General features: G+C 36.6%; 1 protein-coding gene and 1 long non-coding RNA gene across 3 annotated transcripts in view; one reads left to right on the forward strand and one right to left on the reverse strand.

Moving 5' to 3' along the window:
* Positions 1–23,498, reverse strand: part of USH2A (usherin) — a 794,931-nt gene that overhangs the window by 716,047 nt on the left and 55,386 nt on the right. For both annotated transcript variants that reach the window (XM_082428283.1, XM_082428282.1), the window contains exon 3: positions 17,292–17,424. In XM_082428283.1, coding sequence (XP_082284409.1) covers positions 17,292–17,424 — 133 coding nt within the window. The remainder of the gene's footprint in view (positions 1–17,291; positions 17,425–23,498) is intronic.
* The window catches only part of LOC309644699, an 887,681-nt gene that overhangs the window by 18,061 nt on the left and 846,122 nt on the right, over positions 1–23,498 (forward strand). The gene's annotated exons all lie outside the window — the stretch shown is intronic.

Raw genomic sequence — 23,498 nt, forward strand, 5'->3', positions numbered from 1 at the left:
AAATCTCCAGGAAAAATGAGAAGGTGTGACTATAAAGTCAATTCTCGAATTCTACTAAAATAATTTTTGGGGCTAAGTAATAGGTACCTTCCTTGGCCAAAATACCTGAGACCAGCAATAGTTAAGAACCAAGAGAGCTGCAGAGTTAAAGTACAGAGTTGGTCAAAGAAAGAAAATGTTATATCAAGTGTTACAATAATAGTTGGACTTTCACTTTGCTTCAGATGTAGAAAGTTGCAAGAGACCATCACTTTGCTATCAAACAACTAAAATAAGCCAGATAAGCTATAAAATCATTTTTAACCCATCAGAAAGTAGAGGACACAGAGAAATCCGAATAAATTAAATTCTAGAAAGTAACAAGCCTTTCATAGGAGAACTGAGACCCACATCTCCTCTCATCCCTAACAGAGAGGTGAGAAGTAGCAGAATCAGTTACAGAGTAAGAAGAAAGCAGCCCCACGTAGGCTGGGATGACAAATCCCAAAGAGCACCAACCACAGAGTCTGAGTCCATCGTGATTCTAGCCTCAAATATCTGAAACCAGTGGTGAACTAAATTATATTAAAACTGAAATAAAGCTCACATCCAGGTCAACTTCAAATCAGTTTGATGCTGTTAGCCTCCCACCATCCTCCTACCCTCCACTAGCACATATACTCTAGAGGCCTGTTAGAACCAGCAGTGCTCTTTTCTCTGGAGGTCACTATTATTTACTTCTCTCTCTTCTATTCCCTTATACAAAATGTCTGATACACAATAAAAACATTTTAAGACACATGAAACAGCAAGAAAATGTGGCCCATCATAAAAAAGGAAATAGTCAATAGACGTGGCCCAGATGTTGGAATTATCAGATAGGGATTTGAAAATATCTATGGTAAAAATACTAAAAGATCTAGTGAAAATGGTGACAATACATGTGAAAAGATGGGGAAACAGGAGCAGAGAGATGGATCCTAAAAAAAGGAGCCAAATGGAAATACTGGAAACGAAAAATGTGTTATTAAAAAATGAAGAATTTTCTAGATAAGCTTAACGGCAGCCTAGATACACGAGAGAAAATAATCAGTGACTATCAAGACAAATCAATAGAAAGTATCCAAAGTGAAACACTAAGAATAAAAAAAGAGTAGGGAAAACAAAAACAAGCAAACAAATAAAAATCGTGCTCAAGATCTGTGAGATACTATCTGTGCTCTAACATAAGTGTAATTGAAGTCCCAGAGTAAGAGGAGAAAGAATGTGGAATGAAAAAAAAAAGGAAAAGAAAGAAAAGTTTAAAGAGATAATCATCAGAACTTCCAAAAGTAGTGAAAACATCAACTTATACATCCAAGAATCTGAGCAAACCTCAACCAGGATAAATACTATGAAAACTACATCCAGGCACAACTTAAACTATTAACATAAAAGAGAAAATTTTAAGCAACAAGAGAAAAATGGCATATACCTTACAAAGGAATATTGATATGAATGATGGCTGATTTCTCACCAGAAACAATGAAGGCAAGTAGACAATGAAACAACAATCTTTAAAGTGCTGCAAAAAATTACAATTAGCAATGTAGAATTCTACAGCCAGTGAAAATATCTTTCGAAAGCAAAGACAAATTAAGACATTTTTCATAAAAGCTGAGAGAATTTGTTTCCCACTGACTGAACTCTAAGCAACGAAAAAGGATATTCTTCAAGCTAAAAGGAAATAACACCAGGTAGAATTCAGGATTTGCAAGAAACAATGAAGAATACCAGAGAGGACTAATCTTTGAAGAGAGAAAGAAATTATTTCATGGGACTTTCCTACACAAAATACAACCGTTTTAAACATCTAGTACATCATTGCCCTAAATTGAACATTTTTTTCTTCCTCGCTCTAAGAAAATTTTGATTTTGAGCCAAAAAATTAAATGTAGTCCATGACCATTATTTTTAAATATTTAAATTTCAAAGTCAATAAACTTAATATCTAAATTATTATAACATTAATATTTATAATAGCAAAGTTTCATTGAGTACCAAACACGAACCAAGTATGTATTATTCATAAGTTTTATACTTGCTTTGAAAACTTTATCTAAAACACATGTTACATATGAGGAAACAAATGAGGAAATTGGATTGAGAAGCTCAATTCTGTGCCAAAGTCATTGGCTTCTAAGAAGCAGAGCCGGATTCAGACCAAAAACTGTCCGACTCTAAATTTCATGCCTTGTTTCTCAGGCACTAATTATTATAACAACAATAATTTCTACGTACAATGAGTTTAATATCCAGTGCAGATTTGTATTTCTTCAACCCATGTTAAAGTTAGAGTATAGTATACCTCACACTCATGCTTTTCTCATGTAATAACACATCATGAACCTGTTGCCAAGTTTCTACCAACAGACATTTTATTTCTCTTAATGGTACACACTTTTTCATTGTAAATATAAACTATCATCTGTTTAAGCAATTCCCTTTTGAAGTTTTTAACTGGTCCCAATTATTTGCCACTTTAAGTCATTCTACAATGAACATTTTTGTGTACATATTTAGGGCCTTGTTTAATTGTATTCTTGAGATATAGGCCCTGGAAGGAGAATACTTGGATGGCGTAACTTTCACATTTTTACTTTTCATAGCTTGCCAGGTTATCACAAACTCTTTCCAACACTAGCATTCTCTCTTTTTATTCCTTGCCAAACTGAGTACAAAATGATAAGCATTGTTTGAATTTTAAATTCTCATTTTATTTGTCAGATGTTTCAATATTTTTCCTTTAGTGTTTCTGGCCATGGTACCATGCTAATAAAAATCTTTCAATATGCCAGGATTATGGAAACATTTGCCTTTACTGTCCTCTACTACCTCATGATTACACATTTCACATTTAAATTTTAATTCATCTGCAGTTTTTAGTTAATATGGTTGTAAGGTACACATTTAAACTATCTTTTTATTTTTGTACCATAGTGGGCCACTTGTCCTGATAGCATTGTTAGATATCTCTTCTGCAATGCTCTGAAACACCAATTTCATCTTTAATTAAACTGCTCTATACCTTTATATACCTTGTTCCTATACTCTTCTTCCATTCCATTTACCTGTCTTAATCCATCAATTTCTATACGTTTCTATTTCTTGCCTTTTTATCTAATTCCCAAAAAAAAAATTCTCTCAGAAAAATTTAGGCATAATCTCAGCTAAACTAAAAGGAAAGCTGACTTTCTATACCTTGTTGAAGTTAGAAATGTTAACCTTTGGGACACTAGTAGAAATAAAAGTAGTATTCCAACTCCAGAAAGAACAAGCAGGTGAATTAAGATACAACACACAGTAGAAAACATGAAGGGAAGGGAAGGGAAGCTGGCATTAGCTTCAGATGATTATCGTTTTGTTCCCTGTATATTCACTTTCACAGCTACACAACGAACATCCACTGATTTCTTAATGACCAATTACCTTCTTAAGAAAGTGCTACACACTTTTAAATGCATCATGTAGAGATGCCCACATTTAAAAGGAAATTAGAATTCTGTTGATAAATGAATTCAGAAATAGCTCGGGAAAGTTTTGATTCACATGATTTTGTATTTTTAAATCCACAATGTGGAGGGCTATTGTAGTTCATTATCACAGTGACATTAGAGATTGCTTACAATTACATGTCTGTTACCACAACTCCTCTAGGTTTTATGCCCAACTGGAGGCATTGAAATAAACACAAAACTGGAAGAAAATATTCTAAAAAGAAACAGATACATATTGGTTGATATGGATGGTCTAAGGTGTTTCTATTTGTATATTTAAAAATCAGTCCAAGCAAATCAGAGTATCACATTAATATGTACACATTATACGTATACATATCCCATTAGTATGGATACAGGGCTCAGGAAAAAGTATTCATCTGGTCCACTTATTAATTTCCTAGGGGAGGCAAAGACAAGGCTTGCAGCAACAGAAAGTGTCATTGGCAACATATTTTTCTAGAAAGTTATGCTAGTTAGAAATGAGACTCAAAGAAAAGGCTCTCTAGCAGCCAATACTCATGTGAAAAGTTGTTGCTTCCTGGGTACAGAACCAAAGAAACAAATTAAGCCTAACCAGACAAAGTAAGAAAAGCCATCTTGATTTCCTATAGGCCTTCGTTTGATATGCCTGTGTTTGAGGTAGTATCTGTTCCAAAGCAGAGACAGCCAGCCCGGTGCTGCACGAGAGCACCTTTAATTCAGCTCGCGGTAATCTCTTGCACAATTACCTCTCGTGAATGAAACCATCTTGGATGCAGACAAAAGTATGGAGGACAGGGGCTTAATTTTTTGATTGAAAAAAGGAGCAAGTGAGAGAAAGAAAATGATTTATAATAAGTCCGTGGGAACATTCTGTACCTATCTCTTTTCTGATTAGAGAGGTGGCATGGAGCCTGGCTCATTAGGCAGAAGTAATGAGCCAGGCTATCTGCCATCTCTAATTAGAGAAAAGATACAGTAGGTACAACCATACCAATAAATTGATGGGAAAAAAGATAACAATTATTTTAAAATATTCTTTCCTCCTGTAGTTCTCCGATGCTCAGAACTTAAGGAGAAAAACTGTAATAAAAACTAAGTAACATCGGAAATAAACCCTTTTCCAATGATGTGTTTTCCAATCAGAAGTTGAATCAATTTTTTTGCAGTTTAAAAACAAATATCATATTCAGTCCACACAGTCCTTTGGAAGCATTAATTCAACATCTAGTATACTGAAATAGAATAGGAGCAAATCAATTCAACCCCACAGTGCAGAGTGGACAAATTTATGGCACTGTCTACTACTGTGAGCAATATTGGGGGCAATAAAACACTTTTAGAAGTGCTAATGGGAGTTAAATATTGAAATAAGGCTCACAAGATGTAATGTGTTATTAGGAATTTCTGCAGGCAGAGTACTTTATAGAATTTTTCAATATACTAATTACTCAAACCAAGTTTCTAAATATATTGGTTCCTTAAAATATTACTTCTTCACATAAGTTTACCTTGATCTAAGAGAATATACAAATTAAAATAATAGAGTCATTTTTCTTTGGATCTCTCAACAATTCTATGGAAAGTAATTGTTATCTCTGCTTCACAATAAGAAAATAGATGTTCAAAGAAGTTAATAATAGTTGACACTTAACATTTACAATATGACAAGCAGTACACACTACACATACACAGTCTCATATAATTCTTATAATATTCCCATGAATCATTTATTAAAACATTATTAAAACAAGTCTTAGAAACCTAAGACTTAAAAGGGATACATATTTTGACCAAAAATACACAACTAAATTGAATTCAACCCAAATTTATTTGACCCCAGAGCCTGGAAATTTAACCACAGTGTTTTAGAATGTTTTTTGAAAATTAAAAATATATACTTTTTTCTTTAAACTAGATAACTCAGGTCATAGGGGGAAATTAAAATTTTACATTGTTTCAAAATTATTAATAACAACACCCATAAATATCTATGTGACAACTCCAAAGCCATGACCACTTATTCCTTTATTGCAAACATTTGAAAAGATTTGAGTGCCTACTATGTATATATGATAGGATTGTATAACTATTAGAATTAAAATTTAGCAAGGTCATTGGACTTAAGGTCAATATAAAAATTGATGGCATTTTTACATAACAGAAAGAAAATTAGAGAATAAAGTTCCAAAACAATTGAAGTAAAATTACATGAAAAAAAGGACCAACAGATACACAGGACTAAGTCTTACAAATATGAATGAGACGCTATACAGAAAACTAAAAACATTGCTGGGAGAAAGTAAGGAGTATATCATGTTCATGGATTGGAAGACTTGATATTCTATAGCTGTCTATTCTCGCAAAATTGAGTTAAGGATTTAAATTCCCTCAAAGTTTTGTGAAAATCGAAAAACTCCTTCTAAAATTCATATAATAGCGAAGACAATCTTGAAAGAAAAAAAGAGTTGGAGAAATTAAATACTTCTAGATATTAAGACTTTTATGGGGGATTTAGAGAAGATGGCGGAAGAGTAAGACGCGGAGATCACCTTCCTTCCCACAGATACAGTAGAAATACATCTACACGTGGAACTGCTCCTACAGAACACCCACTGAACGCTGGCAGAAAACGTCCGACCTCCAAAAAGGCAAGAAACTCCCCCCATACTTGAGTAGGACAAAAGAAAAAAGAAATAACAGAGACAAAAGAATAGGGACAGCACCTGAACCAGTGGGAGGGAGCCGTGAAGGAGGAAAGATTTCCACGCACTAGGAAGCCCCTTCGCGGGCAGAGACTGCGGGTGGCAGAGGGGGGAAGCTTCGGAGCCACGGAAGAGAGCACAGCCACAGGGGTGCGGAGGGCAAAGCGGAGAGGTTCCCGCACGGAGGAGCGGTGCCGACCAGCACTCACCAGCCTAAGAGGCTTGTCTGCTCACCCGTCGGGGCGGGCGGGGCTGGGAGCTGAGGCTCGGGCTTCAGTCTGATCGCAGGGAGAGGACTGGGGTTGGCGGCCTGAACACAGCCTGAAGGGGTTAGCGCACCACAGCTGGCCGAGAGGGAGTCCGGGAAAAAGTCTGCAGCTGCCGAAGAGGCAAGAGACCTTTTCTTCCCTCTTTGTTTCCTGGTGCGCAAGGAGAGTGGATTCAGAGCGCCGCCTAAACGAACTTCAGAGAAGGGCGTGAGCCGCGGCCATCAGCGCGGACCCCAAAGACGGGCGTGAGACGCTGGGGCTGCTGCTGCCGCCTCCAAAAAGCCTGTGTGCGAGCACAGGTCACTCTCCACACCGCCCCTCCCGGGAGCCTGTGCCGCCCGCCACTGCCAGGGTCCCGTGATCCGAGGACAACTTCCCCGGGAGAACACACGGTGCGCCTCAGGCTGTTGCAACGTCACGCCGGCCTCTGCCTCCGCAGGCTCACCCCGCCTCCTCTGTACCCCACCCTCCCCGCGGCCTGAGTGAGCCAGAGCCCCCGAAGCAGCTGCTCCTTTAACCCCGTCCTGTCTGGGCGGGGAATAGATGCCCTCAGGTGACCTACACGCAGAGGCGGGTCCAAATCCAAAGCTGAACCCCAGGAGCTGTGCGAACAGGGAAGAGAAGGGGAAATCTCTCCCAGCAGCCTCAGAAGCAGCGGATTAAAACTCCACAAACAACTTGATGTGCCTGCATCTGGTGAATACCTGAATAGACAACGAATCATCCCAAATTCAGGAGGTGGACTTTGGGAGCAGGATATATTAATTTTTCCCCTTTTCCTTTTTTTTGTGAATGTATATGTATATGCTTCTGGGTGAGATTTTGTCTGTATAGCTTTGCTTTACAATAGCTTTATTTTACTTCACTATATTATAGCCTCTTTCTTTCTTTCTATTTTTTCTCCCTTTTACTCTGAGCCGTGTGGACGAAAGGCTCTTGGTGCTCCAGCCAGGCATCAGGGCCGTGCCTCTGAGGTGGGAGAGCCAACTTCAGGACACTGGTCCACAAGAGACCTCCCAGCTCCACGTAATACCAAACGGCAAAAATCTCTCAGAGATCTCCATCTCAACATCAAGACCCAGCTTCACGCAACGACCAGCAAGCTACAGTGCTGGACACCCTATGCCAAACAACTAGCAAGACAGGAACACAGCCCCATCCATTAGTAGAGAGGCTGCCTAAAATCATAATAAGGCCACAGACACCCCAAAATACACCACCAGACGTGGATGTGCCCACCAGAAAAACAAGATCCAGCCTCATCCACCAGAACTCAGGCACTAGTTCCCTCCACCAGGAAGCCTACACAGCCCACTGAACCAACCTTAGCCACTGGGGACAGATACCAAAAACAACGGGAACTACAAACCTGCAGCCTGTGAAAAGGAGACCCCAAACACAGTAAGATAAGCAAAATGAGACGACAGAAAAACACACAGCAGATGAAGGAGCAGGGTCAGAACACACCAGACTTAACAAATGAAGAGGAAATAGGTAGTCTACCTGAAAAAGAATTCAGAATAATGATAGTAAGGATGATCCAAAATCTTGGAAATAGAATAGACAAAATGCAAGAAACATTTAACAAGGACGTAGAAGAACTAAAGAGGAACCAAGCAATGATGAAAACCACAATAAATGAAATTAAAAATACTCTAGATGGGATCAATAGCAGAATAACTGAGGCAGAGGAAAGGATAAGTGACCTGGAAGATAAAATGGTGGAAATAACTACTACAGAGCAGGATAAAGAAAAAAGAATGAAAAGAACTGAGGACAGTCTCAGAGACCTCTGGGACAACATTAAACACACCAACATTCGAATTATAGGGGTCCCAGAAGAAGAAGAGAAAAAGAAAGGGACTGAGAAAATATTTGAAGAGATTATAGTTGAAAACTTCCCTCATATGGGAAAGGAAATAGTTAATCAAGTCCTGGAAGCACAGAGAGTCCTATACAGGATAAACCCAAGGAGAAACACACCAAGACACATATTAATCAAACTGTCAAAAATTAAATATAAGGAAAACATATTAAAGGCAGCAAGGGAAAAACGACAAATAACACACAAGGGAATCCCCATAAGGTTAACAGCTGATCTTTCAGCAGAAACTCTGCAAGCCAGAAGGGAGTGGCAGGATATACTTAAAGTGATGAAGGAGAAAAACCTACAACCAAGATTACTCTACCCAGCAAGGATCTCATTCAGATTCGATGGAGAAATTAAAACCTTTACAGACAAGCAAAAGCTGAGAGAGTTCAGCACCACCAAACCAGCTTTACAACAAATGCTAAAGGAACTTCTCTAGGCAAGAAACACAAGAGAAGGAAAACACCTACAATAACAAACCCAAAACATTTAAGAAAATGGGAATAGGAACATACATATCGATAATTACCTTGAATGTAAATGGATTAAATGCTCCCACCAAAAGACACAGGCTGGCTGAATGGATACAAAAACAAGACCCATATATATGCTGTCTACAAGAGACCCACTTCAGACCTAGAGACACATACAGACTGAAAGTGAGGGGATGGAAAAAGATATTCCATGCAAATGGAAATCAAAAGAAAGCTGGAGTAGCAATTCTCATATCAGACAAAATAGACTTTAAAATAAAGACTATTACAAGAGACAAAGAAGGACACTATATAATGATCAAGGGATCGATCCAAGAGGAAGGTATAACAATTGTAAATATTTATGCACCCAACATAGGAGCACCTCAATACATAAGGCAAATAATAACAGCCATAAAAGGGGAAATCGACAGCAACACAATCATAGTAGGGGACTTTAACACCCCACTTTCACCAATGGACAGATCATCCAAAATGAAAATAAATAAGGAAACACAAGCTTTAAATGATACATTAAACAAGATGGACTTAATGGATATTTATAGGACATTCCACCCAAAAACAACAGAATACACATTTTTCTCAAGTGCTCATGGAACATTCTCCAGGATAGATCATATCTTGGGTCACAAATCAAGCCTTGGTAAATTTAAGAAAATTGACATCGTATCAAGTATCTTTTCCGACCACAACGCTATGAGACTAGATATCAATTACAGGAAATGATCTGTAAAAAATACAAACACATGGAGGCTACACAATACATAACTTAATAACGAAGTGATTACTGAAGAAACCAAAGGGGAAATCAAAAAATACCTAGAAACAAATGACAATGGAGATACGACAACCCAAAACCTATGGGACGCAGCAAAAGCAGTGCTAAGAGGGAAGTTTATAGCAATACAAGCCTACCTCAAGAAACAGGAAACATCTCGAATAAACAACCTAACCTTGCACCTAAAGCAATTAGAGAAAGAAGAACAAAAAAACCCCAAAGCCAGCAGAAGGAAAGAAATTATAAAGATCAGGTCAGAAATAAATGAAAAAGAAATGACGGAAACAATAGCAAAAATCAATGAAACTAAAAGCTGGTTCTTTGAGAAGATAAACAAAATTGATAAACCATTAGCCAGACTCATCAAGAGAAAAAGGGAGAAGACCCAGATCAATAGAATTAGAAATGAAAAAGGAGAAGTAACCACTGACACTGCAGAAATACAAAAGATCATGAGAGATTACTACAAGTAACTCTATGTCAATAAAATGGACAACCTGGAAGAAATGGACAGATTCTTAGAAATGCACAAACTGCCGAGACTGAACCAGGAAGAAATAGAAACTATGAACAGACCAATCACAAGCACTGAAATTGAGACTGTGATTAAAAACCTTCCAACAAACAAAAGCCCAGGACCAGATGGCTTCACAGGTGAATTCTATCAAGCATTTAGAGAAGAGCTAACACCTATCCTTCTCAAACTCTTCCAAAATATTGCAGAGGGATGAATACTCCCAAACTCATTCTACGAGGCCACCATCACCCTGATACCAAAACCAGACAAAGATGTCACAAAGAAAGAAAACTACAGGCCAATATCACTGATGAACATAGATGCAAAAATCCTCAACAAAATACTAGCAAACAGAATCCAACAGCACATTAAAAGGATCATATACCATGATCAAGTGGGGTTTATCCCAGGAATGCAAGGATTCTTCAATATACGCAAATCAATCAACGTGATACACCATATTAACAAATTGAAGGAGAAAAACCATATGATCATCTCAATAGATGCAGAGAAAGCTTTCGACAAAATTCAACACCCATTTATGATAAAAGCCCTGCAGAAAGTAGGCATAGAGGGAACTTTCCTCAACATAATAAAGGCCATATACGACAAACCCACAGCCAACATTGTCCTCAATGGTGAAAAACTGAAACCATTTCCACTAAGATCAGGAACAAGACAAGGTTGCCCACTCTCACCACTATTATTCAACATAGTTTTGGAAGTGTTAGCCACAGCAATCAGAGAAGACAAAGAAATAAAAGGAATCCAAATGGGAAAAGAAGAAGTAAAGCTGTCACTATTTGCAGATGACATGATACTATACATAGAGAATCCTAAAACTGCCACCAGAAAACTCCTAGAGCTAATCAATGAATTTGGTAAAGTAGCAGGATACAAAATTAATGCACAGAAATCTCTTGCATTTCTATACACTAATGACGAAAAATCTGAAAGTGAAATTAAGAAAACACTCCCATTTACCATTGCAACAAAAAGAATAAAATATCTAGGAATAAACCTACCTAAGGAGACAAAAGACCTGTATGCAGAAAATTATCAGACACTGATGAAAGAAATTAAAGATGATACAAATAGATGGAGAGATATACCATGTTCCTGGATTGGAAGAATCAACATTGTGAAAATGACTCTACTACCCAAAGCAATCTACAGATTCAATGCAATCCCTATCAAACTACCACTGGCATTTTTCACAGAACTAGAACAAAAAATTTCACAATTTGTATGGAAACACAAAAGACCCCGAATAGCCAAAGCAATCTTGAGAACGAAAAATGGAGCTGGGGGAATCAGGCTCCCTGACTTCAGACTATATTACAAAGCTTCAGTAATCAAGACAGTTTGGTACTGGCACAAAAACAGAAATATAGATCAATGGAACAGGATAGAAAGCCCAGAGATAAACCCACACACATATGGTCACCTTATCTTTGATAAAGGAGGCAAGCATATACAGTGGAGAAAAGACAGCCTCTTCAATAAGTGGTGCTGGGAAAATTGGACAGGTACATGTAAAAGTATGAAATTAGACCACTCCCTGACACCATGCACAAAAATAAACTCAAAATGGATTAAAGACCTAAGTGTAAGGGCAGACACTATCAAACTCTTAGAGGAAAACATAGGCAGAACACTCTATGACATACATCACAGCAAGATTCTTTTTGACCCAGCTCCCAGAGAAATGGAAATAAGAACACAAATAAACAAATGGGACCTAATGAAACTTAAAAGCTTTTGCACAGCAAAGGAAACCATAAACAAGACCAAAAGACAACCATCAGAATGGGAGAAAATATTTGCAAATGAAGCAACTGACAAAGGATTAATCTCCAAGATTTACAAGCAGCTCATGCAGCTCAATAACAAAAAAACAAACAACCCAATCCAAAAATGGGCAGAAGACCTAAATAGACATTTCTCCAAAGAAGATATACAGATGGCCTACAGACACATGAAAGAATGCTCAACATCATTAATCATTAGAGAAATGCAAATCAAAACTACAATGAGATATCATCTCACACCGGTCAGAATGGCCATCATCAAAAAATCTAGAAGCAATAAATGCTGGAGAGGGTGTGGAGGAAAGGGAACACTCTTGCACTGTTGGTGGGAATGTAAATTGATACAGCCACTATGGAGAACAATATGGAGGTTCCTTAAAAAACTACAAATAGAACTACCATACGACCCAGCAATCCCACTACTGGGCATATACCCTGAGAAAACCATAGGTCAAAAAGAGTCATGTACCAAAATGTTCATTGCAGCTCTATTTACAATAGCCAGGACATGGAAGCAACCTAAATGTCCATCGACAGATGAATGGATAAAGAAGATGTGGCACATATATACAATGGAATATTACTCAGCCATAAAAAGAAATGAAATGGAGGTATTTGTAATGAGGTGGATGGAGTTAGAGTCTGTCATACAGAGTGAAGTAAGTCAGAAAGAGAAAAACAAATACAGTATGCTAACACATATATTCGGAATCTAAGGGGGAAAAAAAAAAAAAAAAGGCCATGAAGAACCTAGTGGCAAGATGGGAATAAAGACACAGACCTACTAGAGAATGGACTTGAGGATATGGGGAGGGGGTGGGGTGAGATGTGACAGGGTAAGAGAGTGTCATGGACATATATACACTACCAAATATAAAACAGATAACTAGTGGGAAGCAGCCGCATAGCACAGGAGGGAGATCAGCTCGGTGCTTTGTGACCACCTAGAGGGGTGGGATGGGGAGGGTGGGAGGGAGGGAGACGCAAGAGGGAAGAGATATGGGAACATATGTATATGTATAACTGATTCACTTTGTTATAAAGCAGAAACTAACACACCATTGTAAAGCAATTATACTTCAATAAAGATGTTAAAAAAAAAAAAGAAGTAAAAAAAAAAAAAAAAAAAAGACTTTTATGAAGCTACAATAATAAAACCAAATGCTTTAACGATAAGTATGGGCAAACAGATCATTGAAACAAAATGGTGAGCTCAGGAACAAACCCATCTTCACATAACAGATATATAATTTGTGACAAAGTTACCACTGCAAAGTAGTAGAGAAGTGATGAAAATGTTTCTGGGTCAATTAGATATTCAGGTGGGAAAAAAACAAATGGATCTTGACTCCTACTTCATACCATACCCAAATATCAATCCCAGAAAGAACATCAATCTAGATTTGAGAGGTAAAATGATAGCACTTTTAAAATAAAGTGAAAGAGAACATCTTTATGGTGTTTATGGTGTTCTCCTACACTTTATTCTTTCAGGATTTGCAAAGATATTCTAAACAGGACATGAAAAGTATTAAGTTTGAAAGAAAAGTTAGTAAACTGGACTTCACTAAAATTAAGACTATCTGTTGATCAAAGGAAAATGATAGTATGCACCATAACCCAGAAGGTGATATTTGAAGTCCATGTGTCTGTCAAAGAACTCATATTCAAAATACTGAAGAGCTCCTGTAAGTAATAAAAAGACAAACTATCCAACTAAAAATTGCAAAATCTTAAATAGGTATTTCACAAAAGAGCATAGCCATGACCAAGAAGCACATGAAAATGTTCTCAACATCATAAATCATCAGGAAATGTACCATACAGCCACCAGAATGGCAAACAACAATAACATATGACAATACTCAGTGTTGGTAGGACATGGATCACCGAAATTCTCAAATATCATTGGTTAGAATACCCACTTTGAAAAAGTAAAGAAGTATTTCCTAAAGCTTAAAGAAATAGCAACACACAATATAGATAAATCTTACAGGCATAGTGCTTAGAAAAGGAATTAGACACAAAAGAATACCTATTGCATGATTTAATTTACATGAGAATTCAAGAATAGGCAACACTAATCTATGCCGATAGAGGTCCTTACTAACAATATTCCTGTTTCCCTTTAGAGTCGGTATTCACTAGGAGTCTTTAATACAAGAAATGTTTGATGATCTCATTCTGGATGAGAATTATATAGGATTAAAATTTTATAAAGCTGTACCCCTTAATATTTATGCATTATGTTACATGCATGCTTTGCCTTTATTAAAAACTTAAAATATTTTTTAATTTCTATAATGCAAAGTTATCAGACTATCTAAAAACTAACGAAAACGTGTGTAACATAATATTCTTAGCATTAATGAGCTTTTACAAATAAGAAATTCCAGACTATAAATATAGACACACAACATGTATAAGGAATTAACAAATGAAATGCAAATTATCAAGACATATGTGGAAAGCCAGTCAACCTCACTAATGGCCAAATAATTCTAAGGCAGTGTACAAAAACATTTTTCAATGAGAGGAATGACAAAAGTGAAAAAAAACAAGGATAATTTGTAAGGTCAGTTACTGTTTAAGGAGGCAAATACTTACCTATATTTTTAAATCAGGTTGTAAATTTTCTCAACCTTTCTGGAGATTATCTGTTGTTATGCTTTAGGGTAATCAATCTCATATGTATTAAAATTTAAAAATGACCATATATTTCAACATATTTAACTTCTATTGATTCATGTTAGGGAAATAATTATAATATTAATAATAGTATTACATATCAATATGATTTAGTATATACAAGGTACCGTATTCATTCATTCCACAAATATGGAGCAACTACTAGGTACCAGATGCTGGAAAAATAGTAGTGCTTTTTATGACATAGCCTCATTTGATCCTTATAATGGGACTGTAATATCATCATCATCATGATTTTAAATTGGATGTAACTACAGTTTAGAGACATTAAAAAGTTATTCCAGGTCACATGGCTAGTAAGTAGAGAGACGGGATTTGAAATCAGGGAAATTGACGCCAAAGTAAAAGGTCTTAGGGAAGTGCACAGACAATTGTTCAAACACATATATATGTCTATGTGTATATGCATGATAGATATAGACACAGATATATATATAGATATATATATTTAGTGTTTTCTATCAAATAACTGCTAATAATATTGAAATAGTAGAAATAACCTAAATGTTCTTCAATATAATCTTGTTTACAAAGTTTTGGTTACAGCTATACAATTGTGCACAATGCAACCATTTTAAATGAGAAGGCATATTAACATGTTTCTCGTAACATTTGGAGGGGAAGTATTTATTTTTAGAGGGCTCAGAGAAAGCATATGTATGATAATTTCATTTTTGGAAAATTATTATATTTATAACCATATCTCTAGCTATATGTACAAAAATGATGGAAGGGTATAACAAAGTTAACTATATCTATCTATGAAGGTCAAAAAAGGAAAATGCTTCCTATTTTATAGAGTTCTGTGTTGTTTGGATTTTCTTATAATGAGCATTTATTATTTAATAATATAAAATAATTTGCATTCCCATTTTAAAGTGTAGACAATTTTATAGACCACTGTGATAGTTATTTCAAGAGAAGTCTAAATACAACTTCTGTTCTTTTCAGGATGTGATGCATATTATCTTCTTAATCTACATGGCCCATTTTTAGGGTGGGAAGATATGAACACCATTAATCCAGTTTATTCCATGTTGACTATTATTTTCCAGTTTCTGTCTAATACTCTAAGTCCTACTTTAACAACAGCCATACAATAAAATACAAACTTGAAAAAAAAGAGAAAGAAAATATAGTTTAAGAAGAAGTACAGATGGCCAAGAGGCACACGAAAAGATGCTCAACATTGCTAATTATTAGAGAAAAGCAAATCAAAACTACAATGAGGTCCCACCTCACACTGGTCAGAATGACCACAATTAAAAAGTCTACAAATAACAAATGCTGAAGAGAGTGTGGAGAAAACGGAACCCTCTTACACTGTTGGTGGGAATGGAAGTTGGTGCCACTGTGGAAAACAGTATGGAGGTTCCTCAGAAAACTAAAAATAGAATTACCATATGATCCAACAATCCTGCCCCTGGGCATATATCCAGACAAAACTATAATTCAAAAAGATACATCCACCCCTATGTTCATAGCAGCACTATTCACAACAGCCAAGACATGGAAATAGCCTAGATGTCCATCAACAGACGAATGGATAAAGATGTGGTACATATATACAATGGAATACTACTCAGCCATAAAAAAGAACAAAATAATGCCATTTGCAGCAACATGGATGCAACTAGAGATTATCATACTAAGTGAAGTAAGTCAGAAAGAGAAAGACAAACACCATATATCACTTACATGTGGAATCTAAAATATGACACCAATGAACCTATCTGTGAAATGGAAGCAAAACCACAGACATAGAGAATAGACTGGTGGTTGCCAAGGGGGAGGGGAGTGGGAGAGGGTAGGAGTTGGAGTTTGGGATTAGCAGATGCAAACTGGTATATATAGAATGGATAAACAACAAGGTCCTACTGTATAGCATAGGGAACTATATTCAGTATCCTGTGATAAACCATAATGGAAAAGAATATATAAAAAAAGAATGTATATATATGTGTGTAACTGAGTCACTTTGCTATACAGCAGAAATGAACACAACATTGCAATTCAACTTTACTTCAATAAAATATAAATTAAAAAAAAGAAAATATAGTTTATTACATAGTGTTCTTACTTTAAAAATAAATGATAGAGACATTCTAATTTTAAAGATTCCCTGATATAGTGGGTTGAATAATGGCCTCCAAAAGATAAGACTACCTGCAACTTGCAACTGTGAGTTTATTTGGAAAAAGGGTCTTTGCTGATGTAAGTAAGGATCTTGAGACAAGACAATACTGGATTAGGGTGGGGCCTAAATCTGGTCACAAGTGTCCTGAAAAGCAAAGGGGAAAAGGCCAGGTGAAGATGGAGGCAAAGATTGAAGTTATACAGCTACAAGTCAAGGAACACTAAGTATCGCCAGAAGCCACCAGAAAGAGAGGCATGGAATGAATTCTCCCTCAGAACCTCCAGAAGAAACCAACGCTGAATCCTTGATTTCAGACTTCTACCCTCCAGAACCACCAGGGGATGAAATCTGCTTAATTAAGCTGCCACCCAGTTGGTGCTAATGTGTTACAGCAGTCCTAGGAAACAAATACACCTGGGTATTTTAAAATATTATTTTTGACACAATTTTTAAGAAACAGTGTAATTGGATAAAGTAAATAATTTTCTGAAGTCGGACTCTTACCATTTAAGCTCTGTCCTATTTGCATAGTACCAGAGGCAAAACCTGTAATTGAACCACTTAGAGTTCTTGCATCAAAAGCTGTATTATCCTCTTCCAAACCATTGACGAAGAAACTGATTTTTGTCTGATGTACCTGTAAGAAATTATCACCGTTATTACTTTGATTGCACAACCTTTTATTTTATAATAACTACACTTCAGCAGGCTTTCTCAAGTTAATTTCCTACTTCTCCACTTCCTTCAGCTGGAAAGACTGGAATTTTATTTTAATGGCTCAATGATATGTCTTGTGTTTGTATATCTAGATATAAACCTATATGTTATAGTTTTGTGCTGGGGTCATATCTACCAGGGTATTCACAGGTATGCATAACTGTTTGTCCCATATATTTAACAGCTCTGACTGCCATGCTTTATAAGTCTTTTTGGAGACACGTTGTTTCTTTAGCTACTAGTTAAATTTGTTACAGTCATATTTGGAAACAAACAGAAATGAACACAAAAGGCAAAAATATTCAAAACCAGATATACCAAAAATGCATTACATATGGATATAATTCAATTTAGGTTGCTAGTACAAAAGGCTCCTTGTAAACATTTACTTTCTTAGGTGTTGGTATCTAGTCGGTAATTTTCATCTATACTTCTCTAATACAGAATAACGTAAAAATTGCCAATCATGTTCTAGGCTAATTAATCAGGCAACCTAACAACTCCCTACATCAGGGGTAAACAAACTTTTTCGGTAAACAGCTAGAGAATAAATATTTTTTATTTGTATGCCAAGTGATTTGGTTTTGTGGTCCAAACGGTCCAGGTCACAACTGCTCAACTCTGCTGTAATAGGAGAGCAGCCAGAGACAACATGTATGTGAATGGGCATGGATGTGTTCCAGCAAAACTTTTATAAAAACAGGTAGCCAGCCAGAGTTGTCCCGTGAGCTGTAGTCTGACCACCCCTGGATTACACCATAAAAAGTTATGAAATTTTTGTCTGTGTTGATCCCTGAATAGTCAATTCAATCAAACTTTTATGCAGATTACTTCATTGAGAAATTTAATGCCTTGTAGTTGAAGGTCAGATGCTAACATCTTCATTTCAAAATACCAAATCATAGCATTCAAAATGAAATTCTATTAAAATACCCTTACAAAAATTGACAAAAATAACCATCCTCTGATATATTTAAATCATATGAGTGAACTCCTTTCAAACTGCTTCTCAAAAAAAAAAAAAAAAAAAAGCACACACACACACACCTAGAAATTAACATCATAATTTTCTTGGCAATATCAATTCTTCAAAAACTTATTCAATATGGCTTTTATCCTCTCTACCCAACCTGCTTTCATTTAAAACCTGCTTTCATGTTCTTTCCTAAACTCACTGACCCTGTGATGCATTTTACTTAATTATAAAACAAAGCTTTAACATAAAGACCTAAAATCACACACTAGCTCCTCACGGACCTGGATATACACCGCCACCGTGGCTTTTTTTTTTTTTTTGCATCCCATTTTTTACAGCCTGTTACTGTCATTTGGTGTTTGACTGTTATCATTATAAAAGATACAGGCTTTTCTACTTTGTTATTTGTAGCATTATCTCATGTTTTACAACATCTTTGCACAACATGCAGGCACATGAAATATAACTTGTGAAAAGTTCTCGATGGTATTAATGCATAAAAAAGAATGTGGCTCCATCTCTACTGTCTTTACCCAGCCAAAAGCTGATGAACAGCCAATTTTCCTTTATCACATTAGCACAGCCATGAGGGAAACACATTTGTTCTAGTCAGCTACACTAAAGATACTATTACCAATCTAACATATACATGTTTTATATCAGCAGTATTCTCAGAGCATGAGAGAGCCAACAATATATTAACACTAGCATGACAGTTTATTTAGGAAAAGAAAATTGTCTCTGTAGAGGGACAGAAGTTAGAAATGTATGGCTAAAACTCAGTGTCACTGGTCTAATAAAGGTAATAATTCTTTAGCTTTCTTTATAGCAGGTAACACTCCTGTGACAGTTCTGTCATATCATTCAAATAAAAATGTTGTCTTTTACAAGTTTAAGTGCACCTTTATTTTGAGTCAGATAGAAAGCATGCTTTTGATTTTCTGTATTCACTGTATTATATCGGTAGTCAAGAGTTCAGGACCTTTCTTTCTTTTTTCTTTTCTTTTTATCAACTCATCACATATTTGCTTAGTAGAAGGATTCAGTGTCACTGCAGTGAATTCCAGAAGAATGTTTTCACTTTGCTGGTACTTAAAACATGATTAATGATGATCCCAAGTCACTCTCGCCTGTTTTTGCCACCCCCCTGCAACCACGTTTTTATAAATAAGATTAACTCCTCTTTGGTGTTCTGTACCATGTTTTATATTCCAGGATCCTCTACACTACTTTGCAATTCAGGTCTGGGGCCCCATCACACGGAAACTGTAACCATGATGGTGGCTCTTTGCAATAGCTCAACCTGATGAGCCCCTTGCCGGTTATTTAGGGGAATAGGAATATATACGACGGAATCTCTCACCTGTGAAAAGAAAGTCTTCTCCTACAGTGCACTTCCCACCTATCTTTTTCTCCACCTCTCTGAGGATTAGAGGGGTTTGTACATGTTTATCGGTGTGGCTTGAAGGAATGAATTGGCAAAACCAATAGCAGTTGTAGAAAAAGCCTTAAACGCCTTCATAAGATGTCCAAAAACATTTTGGAAAGAAGATACAGGGGAGCAAGTCATTCTCCAGCCTTCATTCTCCCAGGGTTTCAAATTTTATTCTAGCCATTGTTTGGGGGGTCAAACTTGGTGTCCCTGGGATAGGCTGTACTCATTCCTTTGAGCACCAGAGTGTAGTAGACTTAAAAATGTAAAATTCCTGGGCTTCCCTGGTGGAGCAGTGGTTGAGAATCTGCCTGCCAATGCAGGGGACACGGGTTCGAGCCCTGGTCTGGGAAGATCCCACATGCCGCAGAGCAACTAGGCCTGTGAGCCACAACTACTGAGCCTGCGCGTCTGGAGCCTGTGCTCCGCAACAAGAAAGGCCGCGATAGTGAGAGGCCCGCGCACCGCAATGAAGAGTGGCCCCCGCTCGCCGCAACTAGAGAAAGCCCTCGCACAGAAACGAAAACCCAACACAGCCAAAAATAAATAAATTAATTAATTTAAAAAACATCTGTTTGTACTTAAAAAATAAATTTAAAAAGTAGAATTCCTAACCATTCTCATGCCTGATTAGAGAGGAGCATAGTTCAAAATTCCAGAAGGTCACAAAATTGCTGAGAAGCTACCAAGGGAAAAAATACAACCAAGTTCACCTTGTAACTGTCAACAATCACCTGTTCCACTGAAACACCAAACGTCTGTTGCTATGCTACTCCTGTAGGCCACCACCACCAGGAACAACAACAAAGAAAAAGGAAAGCAAAAAACTGCTGATTCAGGTTGGGAAACAAAATGGCAGAGTACCTATGCTGACTTCCTCATTGGAGAAATAGTTTTATAGTTCTCCTGTTGCCAATATCCTCCTAATTTAAATTTAATTCAATACGGCATTAACCCAGCACCCACAGTGGCCCTATGAGTTACACCAAGAAAATAAAATCACTGTCCTTTTCCTCAAGGAGCTTGTATGTATGAAACAACAGAGTAATTTTAGCATACTAAATAGTGTCTGAGTCACTACAAATGATGACGGTTGTTTTTTACTTATGTACTGAATCTTCGTGCAGTTAATGCAGTGTTGTCTTTTTTTATGGAGTTGCTTTGAGAAGTTACACCTTAATCCATGAATGTGTGGTGTATAAACTACTTTTGGACCTTCTCTGTGGGACTTGTCTTCCTAGAACCAACTTATAAGCCTCCCAAGAATATCAGTCTCATTAATGTGATGGGTCTCATTTTAAAACAAAATCATTTTAAGCCTTTTGAAGAACACCTTTTTCATAGATTTAACACAAAGTGATCTGGCAACAGATCGTGAATTCAAATTCACTCTCAGAAGATGATGATGGATGATACAAATACAAAAAACATTTGAATGCTAAGGATTTCAAACAAAAAAGAAAACCACTGTGATATGAATCTGAAGGGAAAACTTTATGGAGGAAAAAGTGTTTTGGACCTTCTGAAATAGAAATTGCCCTGAAATAGAATTTCTATTTCTAGGATAAAGAAGGATTTGCATAAAAGATTCAACTATTCCATCTATAATTTTTAAGCATAAGGAAGGCAATTTATTCTGAAAACTTCATAAGGTTATTTTAAAATATCACATGTATGTTTCATCCCCTACCTGAAAGCATGTGGAATGCCACTCTCAAACCAAAGGTCTTCTGAGGTTTTCCCTCACTCATTCCATCCACTTTTATTTCTAACCGGTCACCAGTAGCCAACCTCACCTAACTGGTGAGGTTTCTTCACTGTCTGATGATCCCACAATGTTTAATTCCATCTCCATGTTTTATTCAAGCTATTTCCATATGGGAATAACCTTGCTACTGCTTTTCATTTACCTAAATTTTTAATATTTTTCAAAACATATATCTCAAGTCCTGTATCCTACAATGATCCTTTGTTGACTACTTCAGCATTATAAAAGTGATCTCATTTATTGAAAAACTAGCATGTCAAGCATTGTTCTAAATTATATATATATTCATTTTTTTATCCTTACAACAATCCAAGGCAGGTTTGGCATTACCTGCAAGTAATGAAATGGAATCACAGAGAATTTTTTTTTAAAAAAAGGTTACATTCTTCAAAGTCACATAGAAGAATAACTGGTTTCAGAGATTGCACCCAGCGAGCATTTAGATATAACCACCATCTAGTTTATCAGACCCACCCATTGAGTTTCTTGGCTTTAACTCAACACAGTGATGGCTCAGGCTTTGTATCAACACCTCCCATAATAAGAAGAGTAACAGCTCCAATGAGCTATATCATCACTTGGCCATTTGCCGGGCAGTGCGCTGAGTGCTTTACTTATAGTATCTCACTGGGTTCTCAGATTGCCCCTCTACCGTGTTATTATCCCCAAAATGAGGACACCTAGGTTTACCTACTCCAGTATTCCGCTTCTGCAGACTTTGGGAACCCTTTCATCTTTGAACAGCTTTTACTATTATAAATGATTGAACTGAAAGATATCTCCTTATAACTTCAATTCGTAGGCCCCAGCTCTAATTATTGAGACCAAGTGAAAAAAATCCAATCCCTTTTCCACACGACAGTCCACACATATCATTTTTCTCCTAAGTCTTCTTCAAGATAAATGTGTTTAGTTTCTGTGGTGTTCTAAATATGACATGGTTCTGGGTCTCTCTCTTCTTAAAATGTAGCTCCAGAAATACTACAATCTCTACGTGTGGTCTCTCGCCAAATTGAAATAAGATTATCACCTTAATATAATCCAAAACTGCATGCTAGATTTCATGACATCATACAACTAAAACTGATAAATTAAGTTGAGCTGACTAGTCACTAAGACACTAAGTCTTTTTTTTTTTTTTTTTTTTAACTTACATCACTGTTAAAGCATATCTACTCCATCCTATACATAGGCAGTTAGTTTTTTGGACCAAAGGACAGGAATTTATATTTATCCACATTATATTTCATCTTGTTAGATTCAGCCCATTGCTCCAGGCTGTCAAAATCTTTTTGGATGCTATGTCTGTCATCCAATGTATTTAACATCCTCCAAGATTTGTGTCATTTGCAAATTTGATGAGCATTCCCTACATGCTGGGCAGAAGCTCAATAAATACTAATTGATTGACTGACTAATAGATACTCCAAAAACAAAACCACCAACACAATCTACACTATTCTGCAATTGTAAGCAATAAAGAAAAGGCACCATTTTCTAACGGATAAACTATATCATACAGGGATTCTTCACCTTTGTAAAGTGACCTTATTTACTAACATGGGCTTTTATAGAATCATATAATTATGAATAAACATGCCAGTCTATTAAATATTTTCTATGCTATGTTTATACAAACAACATGAAAAAAAGAGTTGAGGTAATTGTTCATGGAAGGTTGGTTTGGTAGAAATTAACCACATGAGTTGCCCACAAGTACTTGCAATGTGCATGCGTTCCCACTACTGGTCTGATTTACTGATAACATCTTATATCTTATTCTCTTTGTATGAAAGATGGCTACAGGGAAATGACTTC

This window comes from Balaenoptera physalus (genome assembly GCF_965194825.1).
Source record: "Balaenoptera physalus genome assembly, chromosome: 1".
NCBI classification, from domain to species: domain Eukaryota; kingdom Metazoa; phylum Chordata; class Mammalia; order Artiodactyla; family Balaenopteridae; genus Balaenoptera; species Balaenoptera physalus.